This window comes from Adiantum capillus-veneris, chromosome 23 (genome assembly GCF_014529385.1).
Source record: "Adiantum capillus-veneris isolate H3 chromosome 23, ASM1452938v2, whole genome shotgun sequence".
NCBI lineage: Eukaryota > Viridiplantae > Streptophyta > Polypodiopsida > Polypodiales > Pteridaceae > Adiantum > Adiantum capillus-veneris.
This window is the reverse complement of record NC_140953.1, coordinates 113,078,607-113,099,577: the sequence shown is the minus strand read 5'-3', so window position 1 is coordinate 113,099,577 and position 20,971 is coordinate 113,078,607. Positions and strand designations below refer to the sequence as shown.

The 20,971-nt window shown below is 45.2% G+C and overlaps 1 protein-coding gene across 3 annotated transcripts in view; it reads right to left on the bottom strand.

Moving 5' to 3' along the window:
• Positions 1-20,971, bottom strand: part of LOC147428382 (S-adenosyl-L-methionine-dependent methyltransferases superfamily protein) — a 108,922-nt gene that overhangs the window by 10,643 nt on the left and 77,308 nt on the right. For all 3 annotated transcript variants that reach the window (XM_086497228.1, XM_086497227.1, XM_086497229.1), the window contains exon 7: positions 6,279-6,326. In XM_086497228.1, the coding sequence (XP_086353354.1) occupies positions 6,279-6,326 (48 nt within the window). The remainder of the gene's footprint in view (positions 1-6,278; positions 6,327-20,971) is intronic.

The following is a 20,971-nucleotide window of genomic DNA, read 5'->3' as shown; positions in this document are numbered from 1 at the left end:
AATCTCAGATTGCCCATCTGTCTGCGGGTAGAATGATGACAAGAATTGCAACCGCGTGCCAATGTGCTCCCAAATAGCCCTCCAAAACAAACTCATGAATCGGGGATCTCTGTCGGAGACTATTGTCTCAGGCATGCCATGTAATCGAGAAATCTGTGCAATGAACAATCTCGCTAAATGGTCTGGCTTGACTGTTTTCTTCACTAGAATGAAGTGAGCTTGCTTGCTAAATCTATCAGTGACAGTCCAAATGCCATCGTGCCCACTCTGTGTCTTCGGAACATCAAAGATGAATTCCATTGCAATACTTTCCTAGGGGCAAGTGGGAATGGATAAAGGCTGTAGTAATCCCTTTGCCTTATGCCTGTGAAACTTGACCTTCTGGCATACTAAACAATTGCGAACAAAGTCGTCCACATCCTTCTTGAACCTCGGCCTAAAGAAATAACACTCCACACCTATCAAGGTGGTGTCAATGCTGCGGTGACCCGTAAAAGGTGAACAATGGCACTCACTCAAATTTTCCCTCAACGGCTGTGTAACACACAACATCGTTTTCTTCATCAAGTAGCCATCCCGTATGGAATACCTTGGCACTATCTCCCCATTTTGTATCCGAGTAAACACATCGAAAAAATCCGGATCGGTGGCATACTGATCAACCATATCCTCAAACCTTCTATGATGAATCGCGGAAAAAGCCAAGACTAGGGGCTTCCGAGACAATGCATTTTCCACTAATTTTTTTTGTCCCTGAACATGGATAATCTGGAAGTGAAACTGTCACAAGATGTTAGTCCACCGCATCTGCTTTTCTGAAAGTTGCTTCGGTGACAAGAAGTAGCGTAAACTCTGATGATCAATAAAGACCGTGAAATCGGCTCCGATAGGTAATGTCACCACTGAGTAAGAGCATGGATCACTGCCAATAGCTCTTTCTGATAAATCTGTGCTGTCAATTCTGGCCTTGAAAACATCTGCTTTCATAAGCAATCACATGGCCTTCTTGCATTAAGACCGCTCCCAGACTACGACCACAAGCATCACAATAAACTTCGAATGGCTTTTGCAAGTCGGGCAAAGCCAATACTGGTTCAGTAGTCAATTTTTCATGAAGTGTCTGAAAGGTAGTCACCTCTGTCGGTCCCCACAAGAAAGGGGCTCGTTTCTGAGTCAATAATTGCAAAGGGGAAGCTACCTCTACAAACTTCCGAATGAACCGCCGGTAGTAAGAACACAAGCCCAAAAAGCTTCTAACTTCATGAACATTCTTCAAGTCTGGCCAATCGCGGATAGTCTCAATCTTGGCCGGGTCCATCTATACTCCTGTTGTTTAGACGATGTGTCCCAGAAAGTGTATCTCCAGTAAGAAAAACTCGCTCTTTTTGGCATTGATAACCAAACTCTGATCACGCAATGCCTGAAAGACCTGTAGCAGATGGTGTCGATGCTCTCCTTCATCCTTGGAGAAAACAATAATATCATCAAAGAAAGTGTCCACAAAAGATCGGTGCTCTCGGAAAATCCTATCCATCATTCGATTGAAAGTCGCTGGAGCATTGGTAAGTCCAAAAGGCATCACCAAAAACTCTTATAAACCAAAACTTGTCCAAAAGGCTGTCTTGTAGACACTCCCAGAGCAATTATGATCTGATGATATCCGCTTTTCAAATCAATCCTGTTGAAACAAGAGGATCCCTGAAGTCGGTCAAGAATATCATCGATCCTTGGAATCGGAAATCTGTTCTTGATAGTGATTTTATTGAGAGCTTTATAGTGAATGCACATCCTCCAAGATCCGTCTTTCTTTAGTACCTGTAAAACCGGAGAACAGTAGGGTTAAGTACTAGGCTGGATGAGAAACGTCACACCCTTCCAAAGGCATGATGTAAAAGTCATCGTGCCCTAAAAACCCCTGACAATGCAAATGAAGTTTGCTAATGACATGCGTAATGGCTACACATCTCGTCCCGTCGCCTCTAGGACTACCTCCGCGTCGGTGACCCCATCCTGTTGGGCGTAATCTCGAGCCGCGCAGCCAATTCAGGTGAAATGAAGTTGGCCTTCACTCCTCCATCAAAAAAGATAAGGACTTCTTGATCTTTCACTTTGTCCCATGCGTTGTCGTGTCGTGGCACGTACATAGTGTGAAATAAAAACATTCACCTCACTTTTGACACTTCTCGATGCATGGAAAGAAAAGCAATAATGTACATATTGTGATATATGCTAAAGTGGCTATTGCGGTCGCTATCATGTGTATACCTATCCGCGGAATCGTGGCCCTAGATGTGGCGCCTTTTTGTGCTTTTCCACATGATAAGATGCTTAATTTGGTTTGACAATGTACATAGTCCAAGTGTTTCATGGTGGCACACTCATCTCGCCTATACAGATTGATGCGGGCAAAAACTGCCGAAAATAGCAGCTAGCATACGTCGTTGCAGAATTGCATGGAAAGTGACTCAAAATGGTAAATCGATGAAAAATGCATATTTATGCTTTTTATGCTTGTGTGAGTGATCCCACAAATTTAGGGATTTTTCTGGCTTTGTTTGGGATTTTTCGCATCAGAATGGCAATTTTTGGGTCAAAAACGAGCTGAAAATGACCTAGTTTTGGTCCAAAGTGAAAAAATGGTCCAAAAATTGACACATCAGCTCATATTGCCGTGGGGATGAGAGAGAGGGCTGCTTTTTACTGAAAAAAAACCAGCAATTTTCTTCTATTGTGCAATAGCTTCCATGGTTGCCCAATCTATGTGTGTTGCAATCTTGCCTCTTCGCAATCTTGTATCTGAGCTTGTGAGGGAGTGAATTGGGGTTTCCCCTAATCAAAATGGTGTGTGGGCTTCAATTTAGAAGCTCATAAATCTCAACAAAATCAGAAAATCGTCGCCGTGAAGGTGGAAGTTCGTGTATTCCTTTCAACTGTTTGATGCTGCGACTATGTAATTGGGGGCGAGGCTACATGATACCATGAAAGAGGTTTGGGTTTTGATTGAAAATTGTGCTTCTATGAGAATTGAAGTTTCATGGGCTGAAAGTTTAGTGTTCTTAGTTGCTCTTTTTAAGTAAAATCGGATGTGAATTGGTGATCCTTTCATCTCGAACTCGTCTACGAAAACAAGCAAATTCCAAGCACAATAGGAAAGAGGGTTTCTGGCTTTGCTGTCACAAACGCTCTTAGAGTGTTTTTTTCTTAAAGTGTTTGTGACTCTCATCACGAACTCTCACAGCTAGAGGTTTGCACCTTCCCAGCTAGACCGCACACATCCCGACAACGCGGCAAAGTTTTGTACTTTCATCCATCTTGCTTGGGTCGGTTCCCATGCAATCCGGTACTAATCAGGCTTTCATCTTTCCTTTTTTGCCACGTTCTTTCGCTGCTCTAGAACTCTCTAGCCTATCTTCACTCTGTCCTTGTTGTGCGTTTTTGGGGCACTTTGCGGAGATGTGCCCTTGTTCCCTAGAACCAAAACACTTCCCCTCTTTGAGATAGTTATCTCTATCTCTAAGAGTCAATCGGGGTCGTGTATCTTTCTTTTCCTAGGGATTCTTTTTCTTTCTATTTTCATTGGTCGAGGTCTGTTTGATCCTCTGAGTCAAAATTTAATCAATGGGGTAAGTCAAATTCCCTAAATGTATCGAGAATCCCCGTTTCGCATGTCCCTTTAGTTGTTGTATTGACTAAGACTTTTGTTCAAGGCAGTAATCTTGGATCTCTGTAGGGAGTCCGCACCAAAACCGCTCAATCTGTTCTTTAAAAGTGACCTTCTTTAACGAAGAGGTCGGTAGAAAAGAATCCCAAAACCTCTCGCAATATGCGTCCAAAGAATCACCCTTGGTCATCCGAAGATGGTTCCAAGCGGTTCTTACATCTCGTTCGACTCCTGAGTCAGCCAAAAAGAAATAAAGAGCCCTTTGAATTTCAACCACTTGACCGGGGCTTCTTTCCTCAGAAGAAGACTGGACCACCATGTTCGAGCATTTCCCTTTAAAAACGACCTGATCTTGAAGTACTCTGAGTAATGCCCTCCAGAGAAGGCTATGTCAAACTACAGAATGAACGCCAAAGCCCTCGGAGCATCTCGGAATCCAAAAAAGGATTCAAATTTTATTGACTGTCCACTTTCTTTAAATTTCTTTGTCTTCTTGCTCTTATCTTCGAGGAAATCGTATTGGTTGGCTCTGTAAAAGTGCTTCTTCTTCGCATAAAACATGTGATCGTCGGAGTTTGAACTGTCAGAGGATGACTCCTTCGTAGAACTATCAGAAACTGGTAGGAATCTGATCTTCTTTGCCTTTTTCTTGTTCTTTCCAAAGATTTACTTTTTGCTTCGCTTCTTACCCTTTCTGTCCTCCTCACTCGAGTCCGAAGAGGAAGAGCTAGAAGAACTGTCAGAAGAAGAGGAAGAGGAACTGGGTAGTCCTTCAAAATGCACACGCTTCTTCTCCTTTCTTACAGATGTAAAAGAAGATCGACGGCCCAAGTAACCGGGATAGTCAGTCCCCTTCTTGCACTTCTTCAATTGCTTCTTCGTGTCCAAAAGCTGACTGATCTAGGTCTGGACCACCTCTTGAAGTTCGTATTCAGTAAACATCCCGGAGCAGGAGGTTTCTTGATTGTCGGTTTGATTGGTGGTTCAGTGGCTTTCTGCCACTGAGTATGCACTTCAGCCAGGGACTATTGGGTCAAAAAATTTGCAAATTGGGGATCCTTAGCAAGCTGAAGCGTCTGGTACTCATCTTTTGCTAAGTCGCTTGAATTTGCCGTATTGCCTCCTCTTGCCTCAGCGTTTGCAGAAGAGGTCGATTGATTCTTTTTGGAATCCATAGGTGTCGTGAGAAAAGGGATCGAATTTCCCGATAGAAGAGAAATTGGCCATATGCTCTGATACCACTATAATAAACTTGGACACCCCAAGTGTAGATTCTGTCGCGACACAACGCAGATTCACTTGAAAAACACTTCACAATTTCAAGAGTCGACACAGCCCGACGTATTATGTGCCAAGAGCGATTGGCCCCAAAGACTGGCACCCCTTTTGGTATTTCTTTTATATTAATCTGTGAGCAAAGTACAACTTCCCGCGGGTGCTCGCTCTCAGACTCTGCGTCCAGATGCTCTGAGAAGTGAGCCCCCTTGGGTCACTTATAAAGATTACAAGGGATGCTAAAAGCAAAGCCCCAAAAGCATGAAACTCAAAAGCAATTGAGTCCCAGCAGCAACTGTTTCCAAATCTGCCAGTAAAAGCATCCAACACAATTTACGGATTTCCGTATAGTTCTACCGCGTTAGCATGTCTGCGCAAAAAGTGGAAATCCGTATTGTCTGCCACGTGAGTATGTCTGCGCAAACTGTGGAATTTCGTATTGCTGCCACGTGGCACTCTGCCACATCAGCCTATCCGTACATTTTGTGCCACATCATCCCATCTGTCCACGGGTGGTCATGCCACGTCATCAATTTGTGACAAGTGATGCAACATAGTTCCTTGTCGATGGAGTCCAACCCTGAATTGGAGCAGCACACTTCACCTGAGGAGTTAGAAAAAGACCTGTCGGAGTGGTTGGAAGCTACCAAGTCTATGCCTTGTTATGGAGTCTATATTCAATCTTGGCCTGAGAATACACCCTCTTCCAAATTTTCCACAGTACCTGAGCCCAATGAGCCACCTGAGCCAGTAACAAGTGTGGAGGATCTACTGGAGTTCACACACAACTCAACCTCAGCCCCATCTGTGTCTGGTGTACTACCCTTCACCAAGCTTCTTCAAGGAGGGTTACAGCAAAAAGATGTTGATTTCAAGGTGGATGACCCAGCTCATGATGTTTCTCTATTCCTAGACGCGGCAACTTCTTCACCTACATTGCAATTTTCAGCGGTGCCATCTAGAGACCCAATAAAGGGAGTAAACTTCGGCGATTTTGATGCCCACCCCGCATTGCTAGACAAGATGCAAAGAAAACAGTCTTATTTGCTATGGTCTATGTCACAGAAGATAGGATTAGACTCATTCAAAGTTACAGCAAAGTTAAGGGTTCACCAGAGAATGTACTCAGTCACACATGGATGTAACATTTTGGTCTCATAGGTCATTTTGGCCTTTTAAAGGCATTAATATAACATTTCATTTTATTTCTATCAAGAGCATTGGCATTATCAGCTTATAAAATCTCAATTGGTGTCACAATAAATTCAACAACGTAACAAAAGCATTACTGATGGAAAGAGAGAGAGAGAGAGAGAGAGAGAGAGAGAGATCAAATGCTCACATCTCTAGTACTACTTTTGTGCAACGAGTATATTGTTGAATCTGCGATCTGCAGTGAAAAAGCTCAGTTAGGATAGTAATGATAACACTCGCTACATAAAAGACTCTTGAATAGTGACATAAGCAGTAGATTTACCTGTAAGCACTAACCACACATAACATATCAAGAATATTTAGAAGACCAAAAAGAGTTAAAAATTTATCCAAAGACAACGCATGTACTAGTACAAAAGCAAATGTAAATGTAACAAAATGTGGATTAGGTATTTTTATGTCAAACTGAAAACGTACAAAAGAGTTATCGTTCTTCTCATTGTTCTACTAAGTAGAATGCCTACTTCGCCTCTAGTGGATGTTAGTATGGACTCTCCCTCTCCTAGCAATGCCTTGTGTGCCTTCTCCTAGTTGTGGCATGCTCGCTCCCCTATCAGTAAAAGGAGCTTTGCTACGAGGGTTCTCCTAGAAGACGAGTTCCCCTTCAGAGAGTGTTAGCTCCTCACCTAAGCGCCTATGGTTTTATTTCTTAATTATATTGATGAATAGTCATAGTTACAACTATTCTGTGTGACCACACACACTTCCTCTGATACACACTTGCTAATGGCACCCTCGCTCTCTTTATAGGCACTTGGTCCCAAAAGCACTTAAAAGTCACCGGCTCTTAAAAGTATAGCCCAGAAGAAACTGGCTGGTCTGTTCTTCATCGTGGCTAAAAATAATGGCAAAAAGGATCTCTAATCATCAGAAAATTGACGTACTAAGGTACAGCAAAAACAGCTCCTACATTTGCTCTTCCAGCTAGAAAAGAAAACAATGCCATTCCTACTCCATAATAGCCACCTTTTCAAAGTGCATGAGCTCCACCAAGCACATCTCAACTGAACTCTGGTATCATGTAAGAGGGCAGCCGATGATGACAACCTTTAAACACGGGAGAGAAACAGAGAGGAGATGAACAAAAGCGCAAGAAATGAAATGAAATGAAATGTTATATTAACGTCTTCAAAAGGCCGAAATGACCTATGAGACCAAACTGTTACAAAATTGTGAATCTGATACCATGTCTCGGTACAAAAAGACTAGAACAAAAATACTACTACTACTAGAATCCATCCTCATTTGCACTCTGGATGTCCAGAGAGTATGGCTCGAATCCTCTGCTGTAGTCTTCATCGATGCTATGTAGCCCCTCTCCTCAATCATGGCCGTCTGGATTTCCATAGCTCCAGTGCTCGGTCGATGAGAGTGCTGGTAGTGGTCGAATTAGTGTGGGCCGAGCTCTGCAATGATGGCTGCTCCTCTGGCTATCTCATATCTAGTGAAAAGAAATTTGTAATCCGTCTCTGGGAGTGTCTCTCTCTAGCTCTCCCCAGTAAAGTGTCTCTATATCTGTGTAACTCAAGTAGATATAGCCCAAGACATCTCTGATCCTCATAACTCATGACCCTAGAGAAAGGACCGAAACCTTCTCTGAATAAGCAGTGAAACGGCCCCGAATCTCATAGTACACTGTGCAATGACATATGTAATGTAGCTCTGTCTCTGTCTCTGTCTCTGGCTCTAGCTGGTATAAGCAGCATATCCTGTTGTCTGCTGGTATCTCTCTGAATCTATTAGTCTCAATCTCCAGCTGATGTGAGGATGTGCATATCTGACCAGTGGCACACCGCAAACCATGAGACATGTGTATCCATGTAGCTGGGTCGAATCACAAACCCATCTCCTGTGAAGTGGACAAGATGCTCTCTATAGAAAGCCATCTTCGTGCCCAACTCCTATGGCGGCTCTATCCATGTCCTCCTGGTATCCAGCTGGATCAGGTCCTGACGAATGAGTCTAGTAATCTCCACCCGTGTAAGAGACATCGAGGGTGTCTAAAGAGAGTACTGGAAAGGGGGCAGCCTCTCCATGGTGAAGCCATGCATCTGAAACCATGATGTCATCTGTGCATACCAGCATGAAGTGTCCCCCTCAATTGCTAACTGTCTGGAAGACTCAAGAGCCAGTCTAGCATATCTGTCTCTAGTAGTATCCCACGAGCTTTGCACAAAGGAGACTAATCTGGTAAGCGCCTCAATCTCCATAGGAGGGGCAGCTAGCTCTGCTCGAATGATAGCGTGGGGTACGGAGGCCTTGGCTCCGATCGGTCGAGAGATCATAGATACCAAGGGCCTCTCCATACGTCTCCAACCATCTTGGCCTACAGAAGGTCCCCATACCTGCACCACATAGAACGTAGCTTCGGCTACTAAAGTATCAAAGAGCCATAACAAGAGAGAGAGGGTGGTTGAAAAGGACCTGAAGACATAGTTACCAAGAATAGGAAACCGGAACGGGGAACGGGGAACGGGGAACGCGGAACATCAACTCCCCCAAGATGCCATTCCCTGTTACGGGTACTCACGTTTGAAACATGGAACGGGGATTCGAAATGGGAACTTAGAATGGGAACGGGGAACAGAGACCTGAAAACGGCCATCCCATGTTACTATGCCTGAAGAGCCCAAGGCATTCATTCCATGAGCCGACTGTCTAGGTGTACTTGGACAACGTAGGACAACCAAAGGTAGGGCAATCCCCAAAACATGCTATCCACAAGCCTAGGATACAAAAGAGCCCCATGCCAATAAGGGTCCCATCCCGTACCCCCCCCCCCCCCCTCCTGCCAAAAATAGTTTAAAGGAGGGTGCCCACCAATGTGGGGGGTCACCCCTACAAGCAAGGGTCTAAGTTCTCTCTCTCTCTCTCTCTCTCTCTCTCTCTCTCTCTCTCTCTCTCTCTCTCTCTCTCTCAGTCAGCCTCAGCTTTGGCTCTTCGACACTTTGGTCACTTCGGCCATGATGTATGGAGTGGAGATATGGGGCCCCTCAGTTGATCACCATAGCAGAGCTGGCAATACTGATGGATGGAGATTTATGGAGAAGCCCTTGGTGTCTATGATTTCTTGGATGATCAGGGCCAAGGCATCAGTACCACATGACATTGTTAGGGCGGAGCTCGCTGCTCCTCCATTGGTAGTGGAGGCACTCACTCAATCAGTTTCATTTATGCATAGCACTTGGGCTCTCCCCAGAGACAGATATGCTCGATTAGCACTAGAATCTTTTCGACAGCTGGCATTGCAGGGAGATAGATCATGTTGGTATGCAGAGATGGCATCTTGGTTTCAGTTACATGGCGCTTTAATATGGATCGGCCACCCCCATTTCAGTACTCTCTGGATGCACCCTCCATCTCCCTCACTAGGGTAGAGATTACTAGGCTCATCAGACAGGACTTGATTCAGCTGGATACGAAGAGGACATGGATACAACTGTCACAAAACGGGAGCGTACACGAGCACTTAGAAAATCTGAAAATTATAATTCTTTGAAAACATGAGAGAAGGGAGAAGATCGACACAGTATTGGGGACCAGAAGATGGGCTGGTCCCCCCCCGTAAAGAGTATTCTTTTATTCAGGGAGAATTCTTATACAAGCACGAGAACCCGAGGAAACCCCTCCGTTCTGTAATCTTAGACCCGAAGGTCGTGCTTTCCCGTAAAGGGCTTGGGCACAAGGCCGTTCCTTCCCGTAAGGGACTTAGGCGCGAAGCCGTGCTTTCCCGTAAGGGACTTGGGCGTGAAGCCGTACTTCCCGTGAAGGGCCTTCCCGTACGACGGGAGATTCCTGCAAAACAAACCACACAAACATGCGACAACAATTTGTATGGCGAATCCACAATAGATACCTATCGCTCTTGCGCAGGAAAAAGCGACTTCCGTGCTTTTTAGTCTCACGATCTCTTGCGGCAGAGTCTTCTCTTGCTGACGTTGGTACCCCCTTTGAGTGAGGGCATGTGGTGCTTTTATAGCTCCCTGGCCACGGCACGAATAGCTGCTCACGTACAGATCGCGGCTTTTTTTTTTTTTTTTTTTTTTGCACTGTTCTACCCGAAATAGGGAGAGAAAATTCTCTGGCTGGTTTTGTTGCTTTATCTTCTAAGTGGCTGCCCACTTATTAAGTGGGCGGCCGGCATATTTTAAAATTGGTCTAAACCTACCCAAAAACTCAATAAAACCTTATAAGTTAAAACCAATGCATTTCACAACACTTCCCGGGCGTCCCTTGATGCAACCCCATGCACGAATGCAATGCAAACATAGATTCCTCGCGGGAAAGCGTCTGCCTTCCCGCGATTGTTCCTACTTTTCGTAAAAAGCTTCATTGAACCCATCTTTATTCTTGTGCTTGCGTTCTTACGCGTATTTTCTTACTCAGTTCGGATTTCCTCCTTAGCCTACGGGATGCCCCCTTACTGATGCACCCGTCACCAATCATGTGACGCATCAGGGGCACTCGTAACCCGGCCCTTTCCACCGAACGTACGGAAACTCCTTCGCGATGTTTATCGTCACCCATCAAATGACACATCAGAGTTGTCCGTTCCTGATGGCAGTTCCTGTAGCTACAATCTTTTAACAGTTCTTAGTGCACATAATAAAATATCCTAAAAAAGAAATTAATCATTAAAAATAAGAAAATAGTCCAATTAGCAACATAAGAAAAAAGGCCGCGATCTCTACGCGAGCAGCTATTGGTGCCCGTGGCTAGGAGCTATAAAAGCTTCACATGCCCTCACTCAGAGAGGAGGACCAATCTTTGCAAGGAGGAGATGCTACTGCAGATTTCAGCCGTAAAGAAGACGTTGCCAGTGATGCCCATGGCTGCCCCAAGTGTACCAGATGTCGCCAAGACCCAGTGCGCGAGTTTCCTCGCGAAGAAGTGCCTACGAAGCGTGTTTCCATCGCGACAAGTTGCTGTTTTTCTCTGTTTTCAGCCCATAAACGTCGTAGACGGGGTTGATTTACGAGAAGGAACCCGAGAACACACCTCTTTTGTGTGTAGGATTGGAAGAGAGGATTTTCTATGGAGAGATCTCTTCCGAGGAATTGCTTTTCGAGAATCGAGTTGCGTTTCGAGCGTTGAGACTTTGAAGGTAACGATTTTCATGTTCTGATCTTTGAGTATTTGATTGCAGGTGTACTTCCTCTTCGTGAGGGAGTAGGAGCAGAGGAAGGCATGAGCCTCTGCAAGAGAAAAGCGCTCTGAGGAACTAGAGCCAGATCAGCCCAAGGGTTTCGTACCCGAGTTTGGGAAGTAGATCCATGGATCGGAGAGAGGTAGTCTCTCAAGTTGTGATATGGAAGTTGGGATTCCCAAGTAAGGACTTCGTGTCCGGGAAAGCAGAGTTGTTCTGCGGGAAGAGGACTCTGGAAAGAGAGTTGCAGGGATGCCATGCCCTGAGTCTGGAAGGTGAGATCCAGAGGCGAGAACCTTGATTCTCGAGGAATTGGAATAAGGAACGGAAGTTCCTTGGAATAGGGTTTTGCCCTAGGAATCGGAAGTTGAGGCTTCCGGGAACCATCAAGTCTTATTCTAGAACGAACCTGGTAATACGTTAGGTTCAAGTGCTTGTATAGACTTCTCCCCAGTAATAAAGATACTATTACGGGGGGGGACCAGCCCATCTTTTGGTCCCCAGTACTGTGTCGATCTTCTCACTCTCTATCTCTCTCTCTATTTATTTCTCTCTATATCCTCTGGCTTCAGTAATAAGTGATAAATCCAATTTATCCGAATGTATTTTATATTGTTATGCGCTCCCGTTTCTGACAGTGGTATCAGAGCTCCTCTTCAACGCTTCTTCCTTGGCTCGACATGGTTCTTCCCGTTCTTCACGGAATCGTCCTTCTTTGCAGAGAAAGAGAGGAGTCCGAGCTCTGATACCACTGTCACTCAACGGGAGCGTACACGAGCACTTAGAAAATCTGAAAATTATAATTCTTTGAAAACATGAGAAAAGGGAGAAGATCGACACAGCATTGGGGACCAGAAGATGGGTTGGTCCTCCCCCCGATGGGTTGGTCCTCCCCCCGTTAAGAGTATTCTTTTATTCAGGGAGAATTCTTATACAAGCACGAGAACCCGAGGAAACCCCTCCGTTCTATAATCTTAGACCCGAAGGTCGTGCTTCCCCGTAAAGGGCTTGGGCACAAGGCCGTTCCTTCCCGTAAGGGACTTAGGCGCGAAGCCGTACTTTCCCGTAAGGGACTTAGGCGTGAAGCCGTACTTTCACGTAAGTGACTTAGGCGTGAAGCCGTACTTCCCGTGAAGGGCCTTCCCGTAAGACGGGAGATTCCTGCAAAACAAACCACACAAACACGTGACAACAATTCATATGGCGAATCCACAATAGATACCTGTCGCTCTTGCGCGGGAAAAAGTGACTTCCGTGCTTCGTAGTCTCGCGATCTATTGCGGTGGCAGAGTCTTCTCTTGCTGACGTTGGTACCCCCTTTGAGTGAGGGCATGTGGTGCTTTTATAGCTCCCTGGCCACGGCATGAATAGCTGCTCGCTTAGAGATCGCGGCCTTTTTTTCTTTTTTCTTTTTTCTTTTGCGCTGTTCTACTTGAAATAGGGAGAGAGAATTCGTTGGCTGGTTTTGTTGCTTTATCTTCTAAGTGGCTGCCCACTTATTAAGTGGGCGGCCGGCATATTTTTAAATTGGTCTGAACCTGCCCAAAAACTCAATAAAACCTTATAAGTTAAAATCAATGCATTTCACAACACTTCCCAGGCGTCCCTAGATGCAACCACATGCACGAATGCAATGCAAACATAATAGATTCCTCACGGGAAAGCGTCTGCCTTCCCGCCATTGTTCCTGCTTTTCGTAAAAAGCTTCATTGAACCCATCTTTATTCTTGTGCTTGCGTTCTTACGCGTATTTTCTTACTCAGTTCGGATTTCCTCCTTAGCCTACGGAATGCCCCCTTTCTGATGCACCCATCACCCATCTTGTGACGCATCAGGAGCACCCGTAACCCGGCCCTTTCCACCGAACTTACGGAAACTCCTTCGCGATGTTTACCGTCACCCATCAAATGACACATCAGAGTTTGTCCGTTCTTGATGGCAGTTCCTATAGCTACAATCTTTTACCAGTTCTTAGTGCACATAATAAAATATCCTAAAAAAAGAGATTTAATCATTAAAAATAAGAAAATAGTCCAATTAGCAACATCCCTCTGGCTTCTAAACAGTTGACCTCAGCTGTAGTGCTTGGACATATACCTCCAGTATCTCGGGATAAGCTGCTAATTCCTCCTGCGTCATCCACTGAGCATCTAGATTCGAATAGTTCTTAAACTTAACCAAATACTTCCGTGTTATCTTTCCGGACTTAAGGGACCGCTCCTGATGACTTACAATCTACTCCGGTTGGAGTATTTCTTCTGTTTCCTCAACCTCAGGAGGTTCCTCAGCACTTGGCTGACTCGGAGGCGGTCCCACTTGCGGCCGGAGTAAACTGACATGGAAAGCATTGTGGATCCTCCAATTAGGCGGTAGCTCTAATCGGAATGTAACATCATTCACTTGCTCAGTGATCTTAAACGGCTCATAATAACGGGTAGAAAGTTTTACCACCTTCCCCTTATGAGACGCTTGTTTCTTAAGTCTTGCCTTCTCAAACTTGAGTAAGACTAACTGTCCAACTGTTAAGTCTAGATTCCTTCTGTGCTTGTCTGCAGCTTTCTTATGCTTTTCCTGAGAGCGTAGAATAGCTCTCCTAACTTGCCCGTAGGCGGTGTCCAAATCCCGGAAAAACTCATCTGCTGCAAAGATCTTATCCTTAGTTAAAAGGATGGGTGGAAGCAAAGGCTTACCATAGAGAATCTCAAAAGGTGCTTTCCTCGTCGATGAGTGTATGTTATTGTTATACGCATACTCGACAAGAGGCAAATATTTCTCCCAGTCAGATTGCCGGTCTGACACATAAGCTTTTAACATATCCAATACTCTGGAATTGGCTATCTCACTTTGCCCGTCCGTTTGAGGTTGGTAGGCAGATGACAAATTCAGCTTTGTACCAAGATTATCCATCAAGGCACGCCAAAAATTTCCTGTCATGCGAGGATCTCGATCACTCACAATTGACTGCGGCATTTCATGATGCTTAAAGATCTGTGCTAGAAAGACCCTAGCCATATGATCTGCTTTGATTGTTTTCTTGACTGGTATAAAGTGTGCTTGCTTGCTAAACCTGTCCACAATGGTCCAGATCGCGTCATTTCCAATCTGAGTTCTAGGGAGGTCCATGATGAAGTCCATGGCAATACTTTCCCAAGGTTCATTAGGCACAGGCAAAGGTTGTAGCAACCCAGGCGTCTTATGCCGATCATACTTCACTTTTTGGCAAACCAAGCATTCCCTGACATACTTATCAATGTCTGCTTTAAGGCTAGGCCAAAAGAAATATCTTTCCATTGCTAAGGTCGTAGGGAGAATACCCCGATGACCCGCATAAGGCGAAGCGTGTGCTTCATCCATGATCTTCTTTCTTAATGGTTCCGCCACACATATGGCCTGATGGTGGTAGAGATAACCGTCCCGAATGGAATAGGGAAACTCATTCTCTCCACGATGTAGCTTTCCCCAAATGGTGGAGAAGTCTGGATCATTCGGATATAAATCCGGTAGTGCTTCTAATTCTTGGTGATACACCGAAGTGATAGCGTTCACCCTTGGCCGCCTAGACAATGCGTCTGTGACTACATTCTTACTCGCAACCGTGTGAAGGATCTGGAAGTGAAACATAGACAAAAAGTTTTCCCATCTCATCTGCTTCTCAGATAGTTTCCTTTGCGTAAAAAAATACCGCAAACTCTGGTGATCAGTCTTGATCACAAAATCCGCTCCTAGAAGATAGTGCTTCCAGTTGGATAAGGCGTGAATCACAGCCGTGAGTTCCTTTTCGTAGATTGATGCATGCAACTCTGCATCCTTAAGCCGTCTGCTTTCATAAGCCACTGCATGGCCTTCTTGGTTTAACATTGCTCCGATGCAATCACCTGACGCATCGCAGTGAACCTCAAATGGTTTTGTTAAGTCAGGCACTATCAAAATAGGCCCATGGCTTAGCAAGTACTTGAGCCGATCAAAAGCTCCTTGTTGTCTCGATCCCCATCTGAAAGGAATCTTCTTCTTTGTCAAGTTATGAAGTGGTCTTGCTACATGAGTAAATCCTCGGACAAACCTTCGATAATATGAACATAATCCAAGGAAACTACGTACATCATGTACCGTAGTGGGAATAGGCCAATCTTCTACCACTCGGATCTTGGCACGATCCATACTCACTTGATTGTGAGAGACTATATGGCCGAGATAGTGTATCTCTGAGAGAAAGAACTCGCTCTTCTTTGCATTCACATGCAACTCATGCTTTTGCAATTCTTGAAACACTAAGTCTAAGTGCTTCCGATGTTCCTCTTCTGACTTAGAGAAGATGAGTATGTCGTCAAAGAATACTCCCGTAAAAGCTCGATACGGCCTGAAAATGCGGTCCATCATGCGATTGAATGTCGCAGGAGCATTGGTCAAGCCGAAAGGCATTACCAAAAATTCATATAGTCCAAAGGTCGTGCGGAAAGCAGTCTTATGGACATCCTCAGGGGCGATCCGTATCTGATGATACCCACTCTTTAAGTCTATGCGACTAAAGACACTTGCACCCTGCAACTTATCAAGTATATCATCAATCCGAGGGATCGGAAAGCGATTCTTCATTGTGATCTTTTTTAAAGACCTATAGTCTATGCACATTCGAAACGTGCCATCTTTCTTCTGCATGAGTAGAACTGGAGAGCAGTAGGGTGAAGCACTTCGCCGTACTAACCCTTTCTCTAGAAGCTCGTTGACTTGCTTCAAAATTTCCTCTTGCTGAGCAAGACTTACCCGATAAGGGGGTTGATTGGGAGGCGAGCTACCCGGTATGAGATCTATGAGGTGATCTTCCGGGCGTACCGGAGGGAGTTCATCAGGAAGTGTTTCCTTGAAACAATCCTTGTACTTTTCAATAAATTGAAGACGCTTGATTTCCAGACTAGAGAGAGAGTCTCTACTAGATTTACCCTTTGCAAAAATCAAGTAAGCAGAAACACACTTCTTCATTTCTTTCTTAATGGAGATATGGCTTACAATTGGGAACTTCCAATCTCCTGCATCAGCTTGAATCTTTATTTTCTTACCCCCATGATCAAACGTGAGGGTCTTTTCCACATAATCGGGAATAGGTGTCATGTGAAAGTGCCATGGCATACCCAAGATGATATCACATCCCTCGATGGGTGCCATCAAAAATGATTCGCGATCCTTGTACTCGCCAATCCGAAGATTGAGCTGTCCTTGCACGGGAGTTGCATTGGTTGTCAACCCCTCGAATGCCGATCCGGATGTAACCGGTGTGCCAAGCTGAGCCGGTGTAAGGCACAAACGTTCTGCAGTATCCAGGGAGATGAAGTTATCCGTGGATCCTCGATCATAAAGAATCAGTACTCGCTGGTTGTTGAAAGACCCCCAGCCCTTCAGAAGTTGACGCTTTCCTTTCTCCGTTTCTGTGTTTCCTTGACCATCTGGAATTGAGTTCGAGCTTGGCGGTGCGGGTTCCTTCCTTGGTTTTTCTTGCCTCGCAGAAGCTTGTTCTTGCCGTTGCTGCTTTAGAGGGCAGTCCGCTTTCATATGTCCTTTCTCGCCACAGTAGAAGCATCTTCCTTCCTCTCTGAAAGTTTGGAGTTGAGTAGGAGAAAGATACTTAGTTCGCTTGCCAGTGCCCTCTGGCTTCTTAGAATGATCATCGTCTCTAGATGGAGGACGTTTTCTTCCTTGGCTCCCATGGTCATCGTAGACCCCTCTTTGTCTCGCACGGTAAGTGCTATGCTCCATCTTTCTGGGTGTCCCAGTTGAGTGCAAATCCTCAGCAATGATTGCTGACTCCATCATCCTTTGAAGAGTATCATGTGGATACACCTTCATACTCTTTCGAAGCTGCGGTTGGAGACCCGCTTCGAACTTTCTTTTCTTTATCTCGTCGGCAATCTTCATGAAGGGAGTGACCTTCAGAAGAACCGACCAATACTTGTCCACATAGGTCGTTACTTTTTCATGTTCCTTCTGGGCAAGCCAGTCCCATTCCTTCCGTATGTCCTGCTCGAAGTCAGGCGGAAGAAATTGTTCATAAAATTCAAATTTGAAGCTCTCCCAAGTTCTGGCCTGAGAACCTTCCAGAATCTTGGCTAACCACCAATTACTTGCCGTTTCCTTGAGGTGCATCTCCACATGGCGTAATTTGGATTTTTCTGTGAAGTGCCCATTGGTAAAGGCGACTTCAAACTGTCTGATGAAGGACAGTGCTTTGGAGATGTCTCTCCGTCCGTTGTAGGTTTCGAACTTGATGTCCTTGTCGCCTGATTTGAACACTCTCATGCGATGTTGAGACTTGCGACCATGCTTCTTGAATCGAGGCATATCTTTAGGTTGATGAAGAGTAGTAGTAGTAGTAGCGGCTTCCTCCTTCTGACGAGATGATCGAGAAGTAGAAGTATAATCAGGAGAGTAAGATGGAGATGAGATAGAGATGTCCTTGCTCTCGTCTAGCAAAGAGAGCGCTTTTTCCTGGCCTTTCCTTGGAGTAGGCCGTTCATTACGATCCGAAGATCCTTTGCGCACCTCGGCACGTTCTTCTTCTCTTGCCTCCTGTGGTCTCACACCAATAGTGTTGTCTGGATGCTTGGCTGCATCAGTTCCATTCATTTTCTTCATTCCGCCCAAAAGCTTTTGGACGTCTGGCAACAGTAAGATTTGTTGCAACTCCGCAAGTTGAGCTTGCACTTGTTAAAGCTCCTCTTCAACGCTTCTTCCTTGGCTCGACATGGTTCTTCCCGTTCTTCCCAAAATCGTCCTTCTTTGCAGAGAAAGAGAGGAGTCCGAGCTTTGATACCACTGTCACAAAACGGGAGCGTACAAGAGCACTTAGAAAATCTGAAAATTATAATTCTTTGAAAACATGAGAGAAGGGAGAAGATCGACACAGTATTGGGGACCAGAAGATGGGCTGGTCCCCCCCCCCCGTAAAGTGTATTCTTTTATTCAGGGAGAATTCTTATACAAGCACGAGAACCCGAGGAAACCCCTCCGTTCTGTAATCTTAGACCCGAAGGTCGTGCTTTCCCGTAAAGGGCTTGGGAACAAGGTCGTTCCTTCCCGTAAGGGACTTAGGCGCGAAGCCGTGCTTTCCCGTAAGGGACTTAGGCGTGAAGCCATACTTTCCCGTAAGGGACTTAGGCGTGAAGCCGTACTTCCCGTGAAGGGCCTTCCACAACCTACCCATGAGCTAGGTATGAAGATGACTTTCTATAGAGAGCATCTTCTCCAACTCACGTAGGATGGTTTTGTGATCAAACCAGTATACATAGGCACTTATCTATCCCACAGGATCCAATGTGCTATTGGTCAGATACGCACATCCTCACATCAGCTAGAGATCGAGACAGGCAGATTTAGAGGAGTACCCGCTGAGTCCAGGATTTGTTAGGTGTGCCAGATAGAGCAAGAGACAGAGCTACATTACATGTCATTGCCCAGTATACTATGAGATATGAGGCCGCTTTCACTGTCTATTCAGAGAGGGTTTTGGGCCACTTTCTAGAGTCATGAGATACCAGGATCAAAGATGCCTTGGATTATACTTACTGGAGATTCATAAACACAAGAGGACCTCTTGAAGAGGGGCACAATGAGAGAGATCCAGCGACAGCGGAAGATTACAGATTTCTTTCAGCCACAGACAGAGGAGTCCGAGCAACCCCAACAGCATAACAACACCAGAGGCACCAGAGGCACCAGAGGCATACTGCTTGATCGGGCGATAGAGTTGGGGCAGTCCCGTCGCCCACGGATGAGGGGGCCCTCTCGACATCAACGCAGACTGTGACAGAGGATCCATAGCATACTGGTGCGACTTAGGAGCCGTCCCGACAGAGTGCCTACCTTGGAGGACATTGAATCTCTATAGCCTTTTGGATACTGATGTATATGTGTATGTATACGAGGCCTCGCCTGTCAGAGAGCTCCATTGTCTCAGCTCACCCCTTTGTATTCCCCTTGTATTAGCTTTCACCCCACCCCTACCCACTATTTTCGTTTCAGCTCTTTGTACTTTTTGTACCCAGACCTGGTATTACATTAACCACATGTAACCTTTTGGTCTCATACGTCATTTTGGCCTTTTGAAGACGTTAATATTACATTTCATTTCATTTCATCTCTCTCTCTCTCTCTCTCTCTCTCTCTCTCTCTCTCTCTCTCTCTCTCTCTCTCTCTCTCTCTCTCCGCCACAGTTTTTTACTGTTTTCTAGGGTTTCGTCACTATTTTTTGTTGTTTTCAGAGTTTCAAAACTGTTTTTTGTTGTTCTTAGGGTTAGTCAGTGTTTTTTGCTGTTTTTTAGGCTTCCGACACTGTTTTTTGCTGCTTTTTAGGATTTCGTTTGTTTTTTTTAGGATTTTGTCACTGTCTTTTGCTATTTTTTAGGGTTTTGAAAGTATTTTATAGGGTTTCGTCACTGTTTTTTCCTGTTTTTACGAAACTGCTGTTTAGGGTTTTGTCACTATTTTTTGCTATTTTTTAGGGTTTCGAATTTGTTTTTCGCTGTTTTTCGAAGTTTCATTGCTGAATTTTCTGTTTTTTAAAGATTTCACAAGCGTTGCTTGCTGTTTTCTAGGGTTCTTTGTTGTTTTATAGTTTCTCACACCCACAACAACCCCCCATACACAACACACCCATAGTGCCATAGTGCCGTGACAAACCCCCGACCGTGCAAACGAGCGGAGAATATGAGAAGGATGGCCAAATCATAGGAAGAAATCGAGAAGGAGCTGAACAAATTGGACGACAAGATCAAAGACAACAAGAAAATTGTCGACGCTTCCATCACCACGATCATCAACCGCCTTGTGAAGCTCAAGAAAGAAGCGGAGAGCCTCGCCAAGGAGAAGGAAGCATGGAAGAAGGAGAAGGAGAAGTGGGAGGCGGAAAGAGCGAAAGAGGAGGAATGAAAGAAAAAAAAGGAAGAGTTGAAGGAGCAAATCGACCTCTTACATCTTCTATCGCATCCCTCACCCCCGAAGAAGAAGAGATCAAAGTGGAAGGCAAGGAAGCCCTCAAGGAGGAGAGCACCAAAGCTCTCACCGCAAGCCTCAAAGACAAATTGGAAGCCACCAAGGAAGGATGGGTCGAAGTAGTTAAGAAGAATATCAAAAAAGAGGAGGATGAGGTGCTCATTGTACGCACAACCATTGAGGAAGAGAAGATGCGTCAAGCCCAACGTCTTAATGTACGAGTGACGGGTATAAAAGAAGAAGAGGGGTCCACACCGGAGAGCGATGGGAAAGCCCTATGCACAAAACTCAGGTACAAGGAAGAAGAGAAGCTACCCTTCTCCAAGGCGTGGAGAGCCGGCAAAGATTTACAGAAAAGCGCCCTCATCCTCCAGTTCACCTCCAAGGAGTCTCGAACATCCTTCATCCGCAAGAGAGTTATCTTGAGAGGGCTAGAGGGGCCTCCTATCTACCTTGACGACGACCTCACAAAGATGCAATAGGACCATCGCCGAGCATGCATGCCTAGAGTCAAGAAAGCTCGTAAAGAAGGGAAGAAGGTGGTATACCGAGATGGTAGGGTCACCATTGATGGCAAGACTGTCGTATAGGGACTCGCGGCATGTGGGACATATAAGGAGATACACCTTGCGATTTGGAACTACAACGGGGATCTATGGACACATCCAGAGAGGATTGAGGAGGTGATGAGGACA